The sequence below is a fragment of the Uranotaenia lowii genome, chromosome 2 (genome assembly GCF_029784155.1).
Source record: "Uranotaenia lowii strain MFRU-FL chromosome 2, ASM2978415v1, whole genome shotgun sequence".
Taxonomy (NCBI): Eukaryota; Metazoa; Arthropoda; class Insecta; order Diptera; family Culicidae; genus Uranotaenia; species Uranotaenia lowii.
In genome coordinates this window covers 238,516,239-238,536,140 of record NC_073692.1, presented here as the reverse complement: position 1 = coordinate 238,536,140, position 19,902 = coordinate 238,516,239, and the positions used below count along the sequence as shown (strand labels likewise).

Sequence of the window (19,902 nt, the reverse complement as noted above, 5' to 3'; positions counted from 1 at the left end):
CCTTCTACCTTTCGCTGTATAGTTTTATTCTCAGCTCACTGATGCTGCCAATAAGCCTTATTTCTAACTATCACTACTGCTGACCTTGCTGTTAATCTATGTTTCTAATCTTTAACTCTTTACCTCGAATAAATGACGTCCTACTCTTGCTTTTTCATGTAAATAATTGCCCAAAGAAGAAGAAGAGGACGTCATTCGAGGAGCAACAACCAGACCACCAATTGAATCCTAATCGAGTTGTTATTGCTCCTCCTAAACTGCATTATATTATGATAAAATATTCTAATATATTCTAATCCAAACCATCCACGCGCCTGCATTAACTCCCGAAAACAAACCTAAAACAAACAGCACCACCTGGTACTCCAAAGAGACCGGAACCTTGTAAATCCGATAACGACTGTATCGAAACCGAAGTCTGCTACATGGATTTGTGTGAAAATCCGTGCCTTTTCGATGGCGTTTGTGCACCGACGGCAACTTGCAATGCCAAAATGCATCGGCCCATTTGTTCGTGTCCGTCTGGGCACGAGGGCAATCCTACGATCAAATGTTCACCGATGGAACCAAGTAAGAAAACTAACAATGCCTTATCCATAAACTACACTGCACCAACTAAGCAAGTCATAACCTCTAAAACCAAATTACGCACCAAATGCACAAACTTTTGCCCATTTCAAGGTTATGTTTTGTACAAAATGTAAAATAGATCCAATCTGAATTGTTACATTGCCACTACTGAACACTTTGTTTCTGCACTCTGTTATATTGAAGCAACACCTGTTTTCGTTTCTGTTTCTTCCATTGCACCACCATCACCCACAATAGTTCAATGCACCTCCAACGACGAATGCCCGTTGATGGAAGCCTGTGTCGGAAACGCCTGTCAACGACCTTGTGATGTGAAAAACCCATGTGCGCCTAACGCAGTGTGTATCAACCGAAACCATGGTTCGGAGTGCAGCTGTATTGAAGGATTCCACGGAAATGGTTTCGTGGGCTGTCAGCCAGGTGAGCGTACTTACCATATCATGTTGTAAGAGTAAAAAAAATCCAGGTATTCATTGAGATCGAAACCTTATTTACAGTTACCGTACCGGGATCTGTCTGTCAGTACAACGAAGACTGCCCTCCAGATAAGCTCTGCGATCGGTTGAACCGTGTTTGTATCAACCCATGTCAGGAAGATTCTTGCGGTGACAACGCCGATTGTTTCCCACAGAATCACGGTATTGAATGTCGGTGTCGCGATGGTTTCTCAGGTAATGCTTATCTGGAGTGTGTTCAGTTCCATGGATGCCGTTCGGATGGAGAATGTAGCTCAAACGAAGCGTGTATCAACGGCAAATGTGTTTCGCCATGTGAATGTGGTCCGTATGCGTTGTGTGAAGTTCGTAATCATAAACCACAATGTAAGTGTCCACCAGGATACAAAGGCAATGGTCGAACTGGATGCAATCCACCCTCCGATCCTTGCAATCCGAATCCTTGTGGCTTGAATGCTATGTGTGAGATAGATGCAGGAAGCCCTGTATGCTATTGCCCCAAGGGATTAACAGGAAATCCATTCAAGAATTGCAGTAAGTATTTTAAGTTAACCATTTCAGTTTTTCATGCATATTGACCGATCATACTCTCACAGTCCCTGAAGGTGATGAATGTTCACCGAATCCTTGCGGACCGAACAGCGGATGTCGGAAAATTCAGGGTCAGGCAGCGTGTTTCTGTTTGCCAGAGTTTGAAGGACATCCTCCAGAAGTGCCATGTAAACTACCTCAACACCCTTGTGATCCATCACCTTGTGGTCCCAATACACAGTGTACCATTCTCAGTTCAGGGTTTGCTAAATGTACATGCTTGAGTGGATACATCGAAAGTCCGAACACGATTCGTGGATGCGTTGAGCCAAGAAATCCATGTGATCCTAATCCTTGCGGTTTTGGAGCTGTATGTGACTCGTCTCGCAATCCCGTTTGCTATTGCCCCGAGGGTTCGATTGGAAATCCATTCCGAAGTTGCAATGAGCTAGTTGTGACTCCAGAGCTTTGTCGCCCTGGACCGTGCGGAAAGAATGCCGATTGTTACACGTCTGAAGGTCGTGAACAGTGTTACTGTTCTCCAGGATTCATTGGCGATCCTTACCTTGGATGCATTGAACAGCCAAGGTCTGTGTGTGAACCGAATCCGTGCGGACCAGGTGCTGAATGTCTGGTTTTGACTGATGGAACTCCTGCGTGTAGATGTGCTCCAGGTTTAAGTGGTGATCCAACCAGCACTGAAGGATGCCATGGATTTGAGTGTCGTGCGGATGAAGAATGTTCAAGTGAAAAGGCATGTATTGGATTCCAGTGCATTGATCCTTGTCCTGGTTCATGTGGAACAGGAGCTTATTGTAAAGTTGAAAAACATCATCCAGTATGCTATTGTAATGCTGGACTCACAGGAAATCCAGCCATACGATGCTTCTCTCTAGATGAACGAGTTCCGGATAACCAATGCAATCCAAGTCCCTGTGGAATCAACACTCAATGTACAGTACGCAACAGAAGGCCAGTGTGTAAATGTCTGCCAAATTACAAGGGAGATCCTAAAAAGGGATGTAAGGCTGAATGTGAGCTCAATTCAGATTGTTCATCTGACAAGGCTTGTGTAAATCGGCGCTGTATTGCACCCTGCAACGGAGCTATATGTGGTGTGAACGCCGAATGCCACGTCGAATACCACACGCCAATGTGTAAATGCCCGAATGGTTTCACAGGAGATGCATTCGTTTACTGCGTACCGATACCAGATGATAGAAATATGACACGACAACCTTGTCGATCTTCGCCTTGTGGTCCCCAGGGAGTTTGTTCTGTGTATGGTGACGATGTAGCTATATGTGATCCATGTTCCGCACCCGACGCTGTCTACAATCCCCGTTGTAGGCCACAATGTATTCTGAACACAGATTGTCCCTTCAATCAAGCCTGTATTCAGAGTAGATGCCAAGATCCATGTCCAGGGTCATGCGGACACTATGCAGTATGCAATGTCGAACATCATCGTCCGATTTGTGCCTGTCCAGCCGGATTATACGGTAATCCATATGATCGATGCATTCAACAAGACACTCCACTGGAAACTTGTGACACAATTCGATGCGGGGCAAATACAGAATGCAAGCGAATGGGTGGAGTGCTAGCATGTGTTTGCAAGAAAAATTATTTCGGAGATCCACTGGTAGGCTGTCGTCCGGAGTGTGTTATCAATACTGATTGCCCTGTGAATAAAGCATGTGTCAATAATCAATGCCAAGATCCATGTGTTGGAGTTTGCGGAGTAAATGCACTGTGTAAGGTCGTCAATCATTTACCAGTCTGTTATTGTGCACCCACACATACAGGTGATGCACTTATTGCCTGTACGGAGAAAGCGTATTTACCACCAGTTCCCAGACATCCATGCGACCCCAATCCTTGCGGTCCGAACAGTAAATGTTTAACAACGTCAGATAATTACGCCGTTTGTTCATGTTTGCCAGGATTCCGAGGAATGCCACCGGCATGTCAGGCCGAATGTATGATCAATGCAGAGTGTCCACTCAACAGGGCCTGTATTAATTTGAAATGTATTGATCCTTGTCCTGGAACGTGTGGCGTTGGAGCCAGATGTGAAGTGATCAACCATAACCCGATCTGCAGTTGTGGAGCGAATCAACAGGGAGATCCATTCGTTATCTGCGAATCTCGAGAAAACAATCCACCACAGGAGCCAAAGAATCCATGTGATCCTTCACCATGTGGACTCAACTCTATTTGTCAAGTTAAACGTAATCGACCAGTGTGTTCTTGTCAGCCAAATTTCATTGGAAGTCCACCATACTGCCGTCCAGAATGTGTTCTAAGCACAGAATGTCCACAAGACAAGGCTTGTATAAATGAAAAGTGCCAAAACCCTTGCCAGAATGCTTGCGGTGTTAACGCTGAATGTCATGTTGTTGCACACTCAGCTTTCTGCAACTGCCGTCCAGGATTTGAGGGTGATGCATTTATAGGTTGTTCAGAAACACCAAAAGAAATACCACATCGTGATGTATGCTACCCGAACCCTTGCGCTGAAAATGCAGTTTGTACCGATGTTAATGGAGCTGCTAAATGTACATGTATTGCTCCATATTTTGGCGATCCATATAATACAGGATGCAGGCCAGAATGTGTACTGAACTCGGACTGTCCTAGTCATCTAGCATGTGTGAATCAACACTGTCGTGATCCATGCCCAGGTGTTTGCGGTTCGAATGCTGAATGTACTGTTGCCAATCATATACCTGTCTGTGAATGTAGTAGAGGATTTATTGGTGATCCATTCAGAGGCTGTCGTCGAGATGTACCACAGCCAATGACACCGAAAGACCCATGTGCTCAGTGTCCATCGAACAGCGTTTGTCGTATAATTCAAGGTAGACCAACGTGTTCCTGCCCAGAAGGGTATCGTGGAGCTCCTCCCGCGTGTAGACCCGAATGTTCCAGTAACGAAGAATGTCGTCATGACCAAAGCTGCATTAATCTTAAGTGTAAAGATCCCTGTCCCGGACTGTGTGGAGTTAACGCTCAGTGCCAAGTGATAAACCACAAACCATTCTGTAGCTGTTTGCGTGATTATTACGGTAATCCATTCGAACAGTGTATGCCGAAACCTGTTGCACCAGCTCATCCTTGCCAACCGAGTCCTTGTGGCCCGTATTCCGAATGTCGAGAGGTTAACGATCGAGCTTTGTGTACTTGTGTGCCCGGAATGCTCGGTGCACCACCAAATTGTCGACCTGAATGTGAAATTCACCAAGATTGTCCTTCGAACCGAGCCTGCTTTGCACAGAAGTGCAAAGATCCCTGTATTGGATCATGTGGCTTCAATGCACAGTGTGTGGCACGTGATCACCGACCGGACTGTTCCTGCATGGAAGGTTTCGAAGGTGATCCATATACTGGATGTAATCCAATCGGTAAGTCTTGCAATCTTTATAACATTCATGATCATACCATCCGAAATCGATATCAAAGTCAAACTCGTGATCAAACTTCCGTACTTGTAGTCATCTATCGAGATGAGATTATCGAACCCTGCAACCCGTCGCCATGTGGATCAAATGCTATCTGTAAAGAACGTAATGGTGCTGGCTCTTGTACTTGCATGCGAGATTATTTCGGGGATCCCTATGTTAGCTGTAGACCAGAATGCGTTCAGAACTCAGACTGCCCGTACAATAAAGCATGCGTTAATACAAAATGTGTTAACCCTTGTGTTGGTACATGCGGTCTGAATGCCGAATGCCGTGTACATAATCACGCTCCTATATGCACGTGTTTAACCGGATTTATTGGAAACCCTTCACGGGCTTGTCAGCCCATAGTACTAGAACGTAAGATTTTTCGTGAGATGTGTGTATTATTTTCGTGTGTTTCTAACTATTCCTATTATTTTTGTATATCAGAATCTAAAGAGGAACCTATCAATCCTTGTCTACCATCACCCTGTGGCCCGTATAGTATATGTAGGGTAGTACAAAATCATGCCGTTTGCTCATGTCAAGAGCCTTGTATCGGCGCACCTCCAAACTGCCGACCAGAGTGCGTAATTAATTCCGAATGTCCTCGGGATAAATCTTGCGTTAATCAGAGGTGCGTCGATCCTTGTCCTGGTACATGTGGTTCGAATGCTAGATGTCGTACGGTCAATCATAATCCCATTTGTAGCTGTAATCCTGGATTTGTCGGGGATCCATTCGTGCGTTGTACTCCCGAACCAAGTAAGACTTTCTTCAACGCCGTTGCTTTCGTTGCTAAAAATGCTATCGCTTCTTGTAATGGAAAGTGCCTTCTGCACTTTTCGGCATCCGCTTAGGCTTTTGCATGCTTCTATGTTGAATGTTGTGTATGTTACTATGAATAACTGCATCCTTTTAGAACAACCGGTACTGCAAGAAGAATATAGAAACCCCTGCCAACCATCTCCTTGTGGTCCTAATTCAATATGCCGCGATCAAGGAAACCGTGCAGTTTGTTCTTGTATTCCTAACTATATAGGGCGACCGCCAAATTGTAGGCCAAAATGTGTGGTCAATTCCGAATGTTCCATGAATAAGGCTTGCGTAAATGAAAAATGTGTTGATCCTTGCATAGGAACATGTGGACCAAATGCCGACTGTAGGGTTGTATCGCATAGTCCAATGTGTACCTGCCGCCCAGAGTACACAGGCGATCCATTTTCTGGGTGCAATAGAGTTCAAAGTAAGACTACAAACTCCAATCCATTATCATCTCTTCTCACAGTCACCTTTCACATTCCTTCCTTCAACCACCTGCTATCCTATCTCTAATCACAAACACCCTTTTAGTTATTCATGATCCACCGCCAATGCCATGCACGCCGAATCCTTGCGGAGTCAATGCCATATGCAGAGAACAGAACGGAGCCGGATCGTGTTCTTGTTTGCCGGAGTTCTTCGGAGATCCATACGTCGGTTGTCGTCCGGAATGCGTCATGAACAGCGAATGTGCGCGAACACGAGCTTGCATCAATAGTAAATGTGTAGATCCTTGTCCAGGCACCTGTGGGGGCAATGCTGAATGTCATGTAGTCAATCATTCTCCAACGTGCACTTGCATAGCTGGTTACATAGGCAATCCGTTCACTTCATGCACACCGCAACCTGAGAGTAGGTTTCAACAACGTCCTCTCATACAAAGCTTAGCACAAAATTTTAATTTCCCCTTTTTTGTTACAAACATCCTTAGTTCGAGAGGAACCAATCAATCCATGCCAACCATCTCCTTGTGGACCAAACAGTATATGTCGCGTAGTCAACAACCATGCGGTTTGCTCTTGTAGTTCCAATTTCATCGGTACACCTCCTCGTTGTCGGCCAGAGTGCGTTGTTAGCTCCGAATGTCCATTGGACAAGGCTTGCATAGGTCAGAAGTGTAAAGATCCTTGTCCTGGTACATGCGGATTGAACGCACGCTGCCAGGTCGTCAATCATAATCCGATCTGCAGTTGTAAAGGTGGTTTTACCGGTGATCCATTCGTGCGATGTGTTCCGGAAGAAAGTAAGATTTTTTTTGTTTGATTTTCCGAATACTTTTCATTGACAAAGCTATTTGTTTAGAACGTCCCGTCTTAGACGATAGTCCTAGAAATCCATGTGAACCTTCGCCTTGTGGACCAAACTCTCAATGCAAACCTGTTGGCAATACTGCTGCTTGTTCATGCTTACCCAATTATATTGGAAGAGCTCCAAACTGTCGTCCAGAATGTACTTCCAACTCGGAATGTACCGCTATGTTGGCTTGTATCAACGAGAAGTGCAAAGATCCTTGTCCAGGGTCTTGTGGAAATTTTGCAACTTGTCATGTTCAAAACCATCAACCGAGCTGTAAATGCATCGAAGGATATACGGGTGATCCATACTCGACATGCACTGCTATTCCAAGTAATTTCTTTTTGAACATCTTTTGATTTTTTTTTTAATGACTCACTCAATTCTAGTTTATCGTGAGCCGGAAAATATTGATCCTTGCAATCCCTCTCCATGCGGAGTAAATGCTCAATGTAATGTCCGCAACAATGCAGGATCTTGCACTTGTTTGCCAGACTACTTTGGAGATCCTTATCACGAATGTCGACCAGAGTGTGTACTTAACACAGACTGTCCAAAAACACGCGCCTGTTTGAATAACAAGTGCAAGGATCCCTGTCCTGGAGTTTGTGGAACGAATGCCGAGTGCTACGTTACCAATCATTCACCCTCGTGCGCTTGTATTGCTGGATACACCGGAAATCCTTCGGTTGCTTGTCACGAAATTCCCAAAAGTAGGTTACCATTGACTTGAGACTTGAGAGACCTTCAGTTTACCGTTTAAATTTTCTTAAACTTTCAGTAGCAGATCCTATTCCTGTGCACCCTTGTAGACCCTCACCTTGTGGGCCTTATAGTGAATGTAGGGAAATAAACAACCATGCCGTTTGCTCTTGTCAGAAAAATTATATTGGAACACCTCCTTCTTGCCGCCCAGAATGTACCGTTAGCTCGGAATGTTCTCAAGATAAGGCATGTTTGAATCAGAGATGCATTGATCCCTGTCCTGGAACGTGTGGGCTGAACGCCAGATGTAACGTTATCAATCATAATCCGATATGCAGCTGCTCACCTGGTTTCACTGGCGATCCTTTTATTCGTTGTCTTCCTGAAGAAAGTAAGCTTCCCAATACCTTAACCATTCCCAAACCCCAAATTTCCTCTTCACTGTTTCTAAACTTTTCTATCTATACCAACCTTGTAGAGCGTCCGGAACCGAAAGAACCCGAAAACCCATGTATTCCCAACCCATGTGGTCCAAATTCTCAGTGCCGGGCAGCTGGTTCTGTGCCAGCTTGCTCTTGCTTGCCAAACTACATCGGGCGGGCTCCAAACTGCCGGCCAGAATGTACGATCAACTCTGAATGTGCTGGAAATTTAGCGTGTATTAACGAAAAATGCCGAGACCCCTGCCCGGGCTCGTGTGGCTCGTACGCTATCTGTAACGTAATTAAACACTCCCCAGTATGTTCCTGTTCGACGGGCTACACCGGTGATCCCTTCTCTGGGTGCATGGAAATTCCTTGTAAGAACGCTATCCTTATTTTTCTTTAGCTATACTTAGATGTAGTTTTTGAGGCAACGGTGTTCGAAAAACGCTGCCTCTGTATCTAATTCGGTATCTACACTTAAAAACTCGATTAATGTTGTTCATCAGCTGTTTTTCGAACATTAATGCTTTTAGAACGAAATTTGTTGAATGCTTGAAAGTTCATACATGACAGAAACTCCTGCCTTCAACATGTTTCGTGTTTAAATCACGTATTCTAGATAAGCTGCATGTATTAGTAAATGTATATGTATAAAGCATGTATGTGTGTGTGCCTTGGCGTGTGTTTCTATCCTTTCAATCTATTATAGCTCCTCCAATACGGGACGAAATCCAGGAACCCTGCAACCCATCGCCCTGTGGGGCAAACGCAGTTTGTAAAGAACGTAATGGTGCAGGCTCTTGTACATGTTTACCGGAATACTTTGGCGATCCGTACAGTGGATGTCGACCGGAGTGCGTTACCAACAGCGATTGTCCTCGTAACAAAGCTTGTGTTAGCAATAAATGCAAAGATCCTTGTCCAGGGGTCTGTGGCATCAATGCTGAATGTTACGTCGTCAACCATTCGCCTAGTTGTACATGCATTTCTGGTTATACGGGAGATCCACTGTCTGCTTGCCACGAACCGACTCCACCGAGTAAGCTCTCTACTATATTCATCTATCTATCTATCTGTCACTCTAACCATGTAAATACACTATTGTAGAACAAAACGAACAAATCAATCCATGTTCGCCATCCCCATGCGGGCCCAACAGTTTATGTCGTGAAATTAACGGTCACGCCGTTTGTTCTTGCCAGACCGGTTACATTGGAACGCCACCAAGTTGCCGACCTGAGTGTGTCGTCAGTTCGGAATGTGCTCTGGACAAGGCTTGCATCAGTCAAAAATGCCAAGACCCTTGTCCGGGTACCTGTGGACAGAACGCACGTTGTCAGATCGTTAATCACAGCCCAATCTGTAGCTGTTCTCCTGGTTTCACCGGAGATCCCTTTATCCGGTGTGTCCCTGAAGAAAGTAAGCTTGCCTATGTGAATGATCCGCCTAATGCATGTTACTACATTTACTCCTCTTTCTCTTTCCGTCTATCTCTATGTATTGTATGTACATATTTTCTAGAACGGCCTGTGGTATCCGATCCAATTGATCCATGTGTGCCATCGCCATGCGGACCGAATTCTCAGTGTCGTGCAGTTGGCAATACACCCGCCTGTTCGTGCCTTCCTAACTATATAGGACGAGCTCCCAACTGTCGACCTGAGTGTATGATAAATGCGGAATGTGCAGCCAATTTGGCTTGTATAAATGAAAAATGTAAAGATCCATGCGTTGGTTCGTGTGGCCTGAACGCAATTTGCACTGTAATTAAGCACAATCCGGTTTGTGAGTGCCAGTCCGGTTTTACTGGTGATCCGTTCTCCGTTTGTACAGAATACATTCCGCGTAAGATTGATTTCACAATTTTTAAATTTCAGTTCAAAAACAACTCATTGAAACAAATAAAAAATTCAACCTTTTTCCCCTCAATATAGCTCGTGACCCAGAACCGGTAAATCCATGCAATCCTTCACCTTGCGGAGCGAACGCCGAATGTAAGGAACGTAACGGAGCCGGATCTTGCTCATGTTTGCCAGATTACTTCGGAGATCCTTACACTGGATGTCGACCTGAATGTGTGCAAAATTCGGATTGTGATAAATTCCGTGCTTGTGTCAACAACAAATGCAAAGACCCATGCCCAGGAGTCTGTGGCTTGAATGCAGAATGTCGTGTTCAGAACCATAGTCCTATTTGCTTCTGTTTGGAAGGGTTTACTGGAGATCCATCGCGAGGATGCAGTATCGAAGAACGGGTCACCGAAAGGCCTAAAACCGAAGGTTGTTATCCATCACCATGTGGTCCAAACAGCCAATGCCGTGAAGTTAACGGTCATCCAGTATGTTCTTGTCAATCCGGATACATTGGAACACCGCCTTCTTGTAGACCAGAATGTGTCGTCAGCTCCGAGTGCAGTCAAGATCGAGCTTGTGTCAGTCAGAAATGCTCAGATCCCTGCCCAGGTACTTGTGGAACGGATGCCAGATGCCAGGTGGTGAATCACAATCCCATTTGTAGTTGCTCACCTGGATTCACGGGAGATCCTTTCATACGATGTATCAAGAAAGAAATTGAAAAAGATCCGCCAGCACCTACAAATCCTTGTCTACCATCGCCCTGTGGACCAAACTCGCAATGCCGCGTTGTAGGAAGTCAAGCAGCGTGTACATGCCAAGCAAACTATATTGGGCGACCACCCAATTGTCGGCCAGAGTGCACGATTGATGCCGAATGTGCCAGTAATCTTGCGTGTCAAAACGAGCGCTGCGTGGATCCATGTCCGGGCTCTTGTGGACACAACGCCGTGTGTCAGGTGGTCAACCATCGTGCGGTATGCTCTTGTAACGACGGCTATGAAGGCAATCCACTGGTGCAATGCGACAGATCGCTACCACGTAAGTTATTTAAATTTTATGAAGATATGAGCTAACGAAATTCTTAACATACACATTTTCTTCAACAGCAACGACGGAGCGACTAACACCATGTACTCCATCACCATGTGGACCGAATGCTGAGTGTCGTGAGCGTAACAATGCCGGTGCATGTTATTGCTTGCAGGGTTACGAAGGTAATCCGTACGATGTATTCTCGGGTTGCCGAAGAGAATGTGACGTAAATAGTGATTGTGCCGAAAAGTTAGCTTGCGTCAACTTCAAATGTGTCGATCCTTGTCCAGGAGTCTGCGGACGCCAAGCTTTGTGCGAAATAGTGAACCATGTACCAACTTGTATTTGCCCGGAAGGAATGATCGGTGATCCATTTACACGTTGTGAGCTCAAATTAGAGGAACCAAACACGAGAGCACCACCGACCTGCGATCAAAGTACTTGCGGTCCAAATAGTATTTGTCGTATCCAAAATGGTGTGGCGGTCTGCAAGTGCCAGCCAGAAATGGTTGGAAGTCCACCGAACTGTAGGCCCGAGTGTTCAGTTAATAGTGAATGTGATTCGCGGAGGGCATGCGTGAACTACAAGTGCATTGATCCTTGCCCTGGGTCCTGTGGACAAAACGCGAAATGTCAAGTGATCAACCACAACCCGATTTGTAGCTGTAGTCCGGACTACACTGGTGATCCATTCTCGCGATGTTATAAAGAAGTGCGAACAACGACTCAGGCACCACCAACGCCATGTGTGCCATCACCATGTGGACCCAACGCAGAGTGTAAGGTAGTGGGCAATAAAGAAGCGTGCTCTTGTCTACCGGATTATATAGGATCACCACCAAACTGTAGACCGGAGTGTGTGCTAAGCACTGAGTGTCCTCAAAATCAGGCGTGCATTCGGCAAAAGTGTACAGATCCGTGTCCGGGATCATGTGGACTCAATGCTCGGTGTTCGGTGATCAATCACACGCCGAGCTGCTCATGTGAGGAAGGCTATACGGGTGATCCATTCACCGGCTGTCAAGTGATACAGGGTAAGTCGATTTTTACAGTTATATTACTATCAGATAGGCTTTTCAAAAAAAAATCCGGCGGCAGGCATTATTTTTTACACAAGCTTTTTTTCATTTTTACACAATTCTATGCATAACAAGAAAGGAATTAAAACTGTCCGTGGCATCAAGATGAGTTCAAAATTACCTAACATTTCGATTCGTTATGTAACAAATTAAAAACAAAAAAAACATTGAGCATTTCGCAAAACTTATCTATGATAAAACAAGATCAGTAATAGAAAAGAAACCAGCTTTTAATATGCAAAAACAACACTGTGGGATGCTTTGCCACATTAGGCAAACAATAATGCTTTTATCGGATATTCTAAGGGTAATATGATGTACTCCGAAAGGTAATGAAATGACTGAAGTTATTGATAAGTAAAATTTATTTTAATTCGTGAACTAATATTTGAATGAAACTTTAAAATTTCTGTTCCATTTAAGATGATTTGACTGTTAAAGTTGAAACATCTTTCAGTTTTAAAATTAAAAATATCATGTTTACACTATTTCTGCAAAACTTCGATCTATACAGAAGATAACATACGAACCCAATCCTTTCATTGATGAAGGACCTAAAGGAAACAAGTTGACTGAAATCCTTTTAAATCAGCCATTAGGAATATTATTCGGGCTTAAAATTGAGGCCCATTATTTTTCTCAAACATTAAACTAAGTTTTGACCACCTTCTTCTTTACATTCTTACAATGGTACAATACATCTTACATATCTCTTTGCAGGGAATTACATACAGATGCTCCAGTACAAATTATACGAATAATTTCTCCTGAAGGACCTAACTAATGTAGTTCTGAAGTAAACCACAATTTAAGATATTTATTTCGTATTTGAAAGAAATCAAAACTTTGTAATCGGTTAAACAAAAAATTCTATGAATCAAATTGAAAATTATTTGAATAACTTAACGATCAAATATCACTTTTAATTCGAAATGAATATTCAAAACCAAACATAAATTAAAAAAATGGGCAACAACATACGAGAACCACGATGAAATCCATAGGGAACAATTCTTAGATTTGACCCAGTAAACATTTTTGTAGCTATATTCTTCTGCTTTTTTTATATACGTTCCATATAAATTATAGAATGATCGTATGCAAGTTGCAAAAACAGCTTTTACGTACCAAAGTGGAGGCAATATTCATACATAAATTTCATTTTTTTTTCTAAAGCGAGTGAATCTACACCAATTGGGCGTTATCAGACACCTTATTCGTAACTATCAGAAAAATCCAAGAGAGCGCAAGATTTTGCTCTCAAAGTCTTCAAATCGTTGCCAACGACAATAAAAAAAAAACAAAGAACATCATTTCAAAATTCACAAGCATGGTGGACTTCTTATTAAATCCGATTTGAACCGACATCAGTCGACTGTTTATACGATCGTTTCACTATTCAGTTAGAATTGCGATTCGCAATAGCATTGTTAACAACTTAAGCTATCATTTCTGAAACGATTTCATGTTTTCTGGGAATGTGCTATATCTCGGCAACTACTATACCAAAACTCTATAAAATTCGTATTGTTAAGATAGTTTGAACATATTTTTATTGTTAAATTTTAACTTAAGTTGATCTTCAATGTATAGATACCGATTTTAAAAAAAAATTAAACATTCAAATCGCTCTAGAACCATCATTTGACCTTCAAATTCAGAGTTAACTTCCAGAATTCTGGTTCAGTTCTCAGATGCTGAATCCAGATTTATGCTATGAAATCAGAATTATGGATTGGAATTATGATTCCATTATGAATTATGTTAAAGAAAATCCAAATCTGGATTTTGATGATAGAGAATATTTGTTGATACAAATGCTACTTCTATTCATGTAGATTTTAACTTATAAAATATTCTCAAATATTTTATTTATAAAGTTGATTAAATTTCAATGTGGATATCTTCAGTATCTCAAAATCTTTTCAAATTTCAAAATAAGTTCGTTGAAAAGCTGATAATTTCAACATCATTTACCATTAAAACTAGATTTTATTAATTTTTTTAACTCAGTAGCAATTAGTTCACTGAATTGCAATCTTTACAAGTATGATATAAAAATACATATTATTGTTGATTTGGTGAAAATTATTGTATAGTAAAATGATCTTGAAATTACCAGCTTTCCTACGAACTCATTGAAATTTGAAAAGATTTTGAAAAACTAAAAATATGGACATTTCAAGATTAAAACGAATGGCGGATTTCTATATCTGCATTAGACTGAGTCGATTTGGGGTCATTTTGGAATTTCCCAAACCCTGGGGTCTAAAAAGCTTCGTCTTGGTCCAAAACTCATCCATGATTTTTTGCAAAATTTTTAAGTAACGTTTACATGAGTAAATTTGAACTTTTAGGTTTGTATGGGAAAATTGAATATTTTGTACTGAAAAATCGACATCATTTTTGTTTCGTCTGTGGAACCGAGCCAGCTGATGGTTTTTGTGCCAATTTATTAAATTCCTTAAGGAAATTTTCCGCTGAACAACTTTGTCGAAGACTGTAACTTTGTATTCTATTAGGATAAAAAGTTATTAACTGTTTAACAGGGGTATGTCTTTTCGCATTGATCGATAGTAAATTCTATTGCAATAGATTGACATCACTGCTTGAGCCTCGCGAAATGTTGCATGGAAAGAAGTCACGCAATACCTCGCTAGGCACCCTGCAGGGATGCCAATTGAATTTTTTTTTTTATCAGTGCGAAAAGATATACCCCTGTTAGACAACTAATAACTTTTTTTCCTAATAAGATACGAAGTTACGGTCTTCGACAAAGTTGTTCAGCGGAAAATTTCCTTTAGGAATTTTATAAATTGGCACAAAAACCATCAGCTGGCTCGGTTCCACAGACGAAACAAAAATTATATTGATTTTTCAGTACAAAATATTCAATTTTCCCATACAAACCTAAAAGTTCAAATTTACTCATGTTAACGTTACTTAAAAATTTTGCAAAAAATCATGGATGAGTTTTGGACCAAGACGAAGCTTTTTAGACCCCAGGGTTTGAGAAATTCCAAAATGACCCCAAATCGACTCAGTCTAATGTGCATGTCACTGTAAGAGATGTACGTAAATCTATAAACAATAACAATACATTTTACAATCAGTCGTTTTAAAAAAGATAATTAAAAAACAGTACCGTATACAAGTCCAATATTCAAAGATTAGGATTGATGGATTTTTATTCATGACTTCAAGTTCATTTCCTTAGAGGAGTACATCAGTGTAGATTTTGTTAGAAAACATTTAGAAACACCCAAATCATTCAAAAGCAATCCAGAACTAAATCATTCATCACAAAATGCCCTGCATGCCAGCAAATATATCACAATAGTTGAGCATTTTATAGCACTCCCTGTTTTGGAGTCGATGATTTAAAAAAAAACAAGCGGGTTTTGGGTACACAATATATCACCAATATCACAACCACAGAGTACAGACTTGCAAGCAACACATAAATTTGTTTGAAAAAAATTAGACCGTAAATTCAAAAACGAATTATTGAATGATAAATCGGTAGGTTTTATTTTGTTATTCAAACACCTCTTATCCTGAAAATTTGATCAATCTTCCAAGTCTGTACTCTGCTTTGATACTGAAGTTAAATGCAAAAAACTCGTGTAGCTCGTACTTGGCTGTCAGTCATTAATATTTTTACATTTTAATAAATGTTCATTAAACTGGCCCATAACCAAAAAAATCCTTATATTCCACGCGGCACCTCTTAGATTGGTGCTTTTAGGTGAAAAAATGACTTTCTGAAAGTTTCAGGTCATTTGGCAAAAGCACGAGCTGGCGCAAAGGACTTGAAATTTGTATGAAGATTTTCGGCAAAATGTATGAAAAATCGACATACTTTCACTCTTTGTATTCTAAAATGTGTTTCCAGTATGCTAGAAAGCTCAAAATTTCTGGAATTGTAGTTCAAACAATGACAAACAAGTTTGTAGAAGATTGTGACGCAATACGAGTCGACTGAGATGAGTTATCCGCAATTGAATGTGTGATTTTTTTTCGCATTTCTTTGATATATCGTGAACAGTGTATGGGCTAATATAATCGTACTCACTTGATCGCATCGTCACACAGAGCATCAGTTCATAGTTTTTCAAATCTTTCTTTCAACTTTTTGCAAAGATATTTGTTATCAAATAAGCTACAACTTTGCCGAGGACACAAACTGTCTATCTGTTATTCTCATTGTGTGACAATGCGATCAAGTTAGTACTAATAATCCACCGTTCACGATATAGTTATCGATGAAATGCGAAAAAGATCACACATTCAATTGCGGTTAACTCATCACAGTCAACTCGTATTGCGTCACAATCTTCTACAAACTTGTTTGTCATTGTTTGAACTACAATTCCTGAAGTTCTGAGCTTTCTAGCATACTGGAAACACATTTTAGAATACAAAGAGTGAAAGTATGTCGATTTTTCATACATTTTGCCGAAAATCTTCATACAAATTTCAAGTCCTTTGCGCCAGCTCGTGCTTCGGTCAAACGACCTAAAACTTTCAGAAAGTCATTTTTTCACCTAAAAGCACCACTCTAGGGGGTGCCTCGTTGAAAAAAATGTTGTAAAACTCATCCCATACTAATTTGGGCCAGTCTAATATTCATACTATGATGAAAATATTGAAACGATTTTTTTGCATTTATCCTTCAGTTCACACAAAGAAAAGATATATCTGAATATTTTCGGCCCCAACCTCCAAAAAACAAAATCAGATTGATATATCCTTCTTATAGCTTCAGCTTGTAGCAAATGAGAATCCATCAAGGTAAGTCGCCGGATTCTCCACCGTTAATATCGCCTGCCGCAACGCCCACCTATTTTTATATCACACTAAAATAGAACTTCCAACGCAACGCAACGTAATGCAATGCCAGTCACGCAAATCTAACACCAAAACGCAAACGCAATTTCGCAACTCAACGCAAACAACAAATCTGCTTAGGGCTTATTCACAAAGCTTCCCCTCTAAGGGTTAGTAGGGGGATGTTTGGGTAGTTTTCGCTTTCGCTCCACTGACCGTTGCCTTGGTTTCGCCGCTTGATTTCGCCTGTAGTCGTGGAAGTTTTTCGCTCGTGAAATTCCCAAAATATTTAGTCCAATATAATCGATCCCTTTTGGTGTGTCCGTTCCGTCCCTCCTTTGCAGCTGACTATCCGCGAGAACCTCAGTCGCCCTGTATTCCGAGCCCTTGTGGGGCCAACGCAATCTGTCGGGAGCAGAACGGTGCCGGGTCCTGTACCTGCATCGAGGATCACTTTGGAAATCCGTATGAGGGCTGCCGACCAGAGTGCGTTCTGAATTCTGACTGTCCGTCGAACCGGGCCTGCATCCGAAATAAGTGTCAGGATCCATGTCCGGGTACCTGCGGTCAGAATGCCGAATGTCAAGTGGTCAACCATCTGCCCTCATGTACCTGCATCGATGGCTATGAAGGAGATCCATTCCGATTTTGCAATGTTAAACAGAGAGAACGTAAGGAAACAGAAACTATTTATCACTATAAGGCTTGCTTATGCTCCGACGACGCACTTAGACAGACCTTACACAGACACTTAAACAAAAAAAAATGACCTAGCGCTTATTTATTTTGTTTCTTGAAGGAGGGAAAGCTTGAAGATCATCCTATGGATCGCTGAAGAATTATTTGACCCTGCTCGAACTTCTTCTGCTTGAAAACTTTATGCTTAGCAAACTGCAAACACTGATAAATTGATATTGTACCTTCTGTAAATTCGATATTCTAAAAGCTGTAAACCTAGAATCCTAGATAGAAATATCGACAAAATTAAACAAAAAATCGTCAAAATATCAATTTATCAATGATTTTGTAATCGAAATGAATTAAGTCAAGCTTACTTTTACTTGAAGCCATTTTTATTCCAAATTAAAACACGCACTGTTTTCTGGGTAGTTAATGCTTGTAGTAGAAGGCTTCATACGACTTAGCTTGACTATTCTATGCAAACAGTGCGTTTTTACCGTTCTATCTGTCAACAATTTTTAAGCTTACAACCAATTGAGAAAAACAAGCATAACGCTTCGAAACAATGCGTAAGAAACGCTTAATGAATAACAAGAACTGTCACTGTCGCCACTCTTTCAAATATCAATTGATAACCATTATTTTTGGGGAGCTACTTGCATATGAACCAACAACGTTAGAACGTTCTAGACAGATCCTTTGAAGATCGCAAAAAAAATGACAACGCTTTTTTGCCACTAATGTGCACAAATCGAAAAATAGAGTTACACTTTGTCAACGAAACCGAACATATTTTAAAACATTCTACTACAGCTATCGTAATCGAGAATCCCTGTCAACCAAGTCCTTGCGGTCCGAACAGTCAGTGTCGTGAGATCAACGGGCAGGCAGTTTGCTCTTGTCTGCCCGTATACACCGGATCACCACCCAACTGTCGACCAGAATGTGTTAGTAGTTCCGAATGTTCACAAGACAAAGCCTGTATCAGCCAGAAATGTGTTGATCCATGTCCAGGGACATGCGGTACCAATGCCAGATGTAATGTGAACAATCACAGTCCAATTTGTTCGTGCCAATCTGGTTATACAGGAGACCCCTTTACCAGATGTTATCCTAATCCACGTAAGATCCTTTTTTGAAAATACATTAGCTCTTATTCTAATACTAACATTCATTAAAATAGCTCCTCCACAAGACACTCAAATCGTTGTACGAGATCCTTGCGCCCCATCGCCATGTGGTCCAAATTCACTTTGTAGGAATATCAACGGAGTTCCTTCGTGTTCTTGTCAAATAAACTACATAGGATCACCGCCAAACTGTAGACCTGAGTGTTCAATCAACGCCGAGTGCCCAAGTATGCAGGCATGTATGAACGAAAAGTGTAGAGATCCTTGTCCAGGGTCATGCGGTATTGGGGCTAGGTGCAATGTTATCAATCATACGCCAGTGTGCACTTGTCCCGAAGGATACACCGGAGATCCATTTACAAACTGCGCGCCTGCTCCTCCGCCACCCAGAGAACCCGTACGTGATGATCCGTGTAATCCATCTCCATGTGGCCCAAATGCTCAATGCAATAATGGAATTTGTACATGTCTACCCGAATATCAAGGCGATCCATACCAAGGATGTAGGCCAGAATGTGTACTCAACTCAGATTGCTCACGAGACCGGGCTTGCATTCGAAACAAATGTATAGATCCATGTCCAGGGACCTGTGGAATTGATGCCATTTGTGAAGTAATAAATCACATTCCAATGTGCAGCTGTCCAAGTGGTAGAGCTGGAAATGCTTTCGTACAATGTAGACCCCAGCAGGCGCCTGTAGTGACAAATCCATGCAATCCAACGCCTTGTGGCCCGAACAGCCAATGTCGGGAGATCAATGGACAGGCTGTGTGTTCATGTGTGCTAGGATACGTAGGAAGTCCACCTACCTGCCGACCCGAATGTGTTGTCAACTCAGAATGCTCGCAAAATCAAGCCTGCAGCAATCAGAAGTGTAAAGACCCATGTCCCGGAACATGTGGTGTTGGCGCAAGATGTACAGTCGTCAATCATAATCCCATTTGTAGCTGTCCAGAAAGATACACAGGAGATCCTTTCGTTCGATGTCAACCGATAAGTAAGAATGTCTGACATCAAAAACCCCA

General features: G+C 41.9%; 1 protein-coding gene across 18 annotated transcripts in view; it reads left to right on the top strand.

The window, feature by feature from the left end:
- Positions 1 to 19,902, top strand: part of LOC129743777 (uncharacterized) — a 405,430-nt gene that overhangs the window by 333,484 nt on the left and 52,044 nt on the right. For 9 of the 18 annotated variants that reach the window (XM_055735956.1, XM_055735951.1, XM_055735942.1 and 6 more), the window contains 21 exons: positions 352 to 570; positions 829 to 1,011; positions 1,089 to 1,580; positions 1,643 to 4,984; positions 5,075 to 5,401; positions 5,474 to 5,788; positions 5,946 to 6,269; positions 6,377 to 6,697; positions 6,777 to 7,088; positions 7,148 to 7,471; positions 7,528 to 7,851; positions 7,920 to 8,234; positions 8,322 to 8,642; positions 8,978 to 9,307; positions 9,376 to 9,687; positions 9,790 to 10,113; positions 10,203 to 11,162; positions 11,231 to 12,190; positions 17,410 to 17,736; positions 18,560 to 18,868; positions 18,930 to 19,874. In XM_055735956.1, coding sequence (XP_055591931.1) covers positions 352 to 570; positions 829 to 1,011; positions 1,089 to 1,580; positions 1,643 to 4,984; positions 5,075 to 5,401; positions 5,474 to 5,788; positions 5,946 to 6,269; positions 6,377 to 6,697; positions 6,777 to 7,088; positions 7,148 to 7,471; positions 7,528 to 7,851; positions 7,920 to 8,234; positions 8,322 to 8,642; positions 8,978 to 9,307; positions 9,376 to 9,687; positions 9,790 to 10,113; positions 10,203 to 11,162; positions 11,231 to 12,190; positions 17,410 to 17,736; positions 18,560 to 18,868; positions 18,930 to 19,874 — 11,586 coding nt within the window. The remainder of the gene's footprint in view (positions 1 to 351; positions 571 to 828; positions 1,012 to 1,088; positions 1,581 to 1,642; positions 4,985 to 5,074; positions 5,402 to 5,473; positions 5,789 to 5,945; positions 6,270 to 6,376; positions 6,698 to 6,776; positions 7,089 to 7,147; positions 7,472 to 7,527; positions 7,852 to 7,919; positions 8,235 to 8,321; positions 8,643 to 8,977; positions 9,308 to 9,375; positions 9,688 to 9,789; positions 10,114 to 10,202; positions 11,163 to 11,230; positions 12,191 to 17,409; positions 17,737 to 18,559; positions 18,869 to 18,929; positions 19,875 to 19,902) is intronic. The other 9 variants (XM_055735955.1, XM_055735941.1, XM_055735953.1 and 6 more) reach the window with 7 other exon arrangements.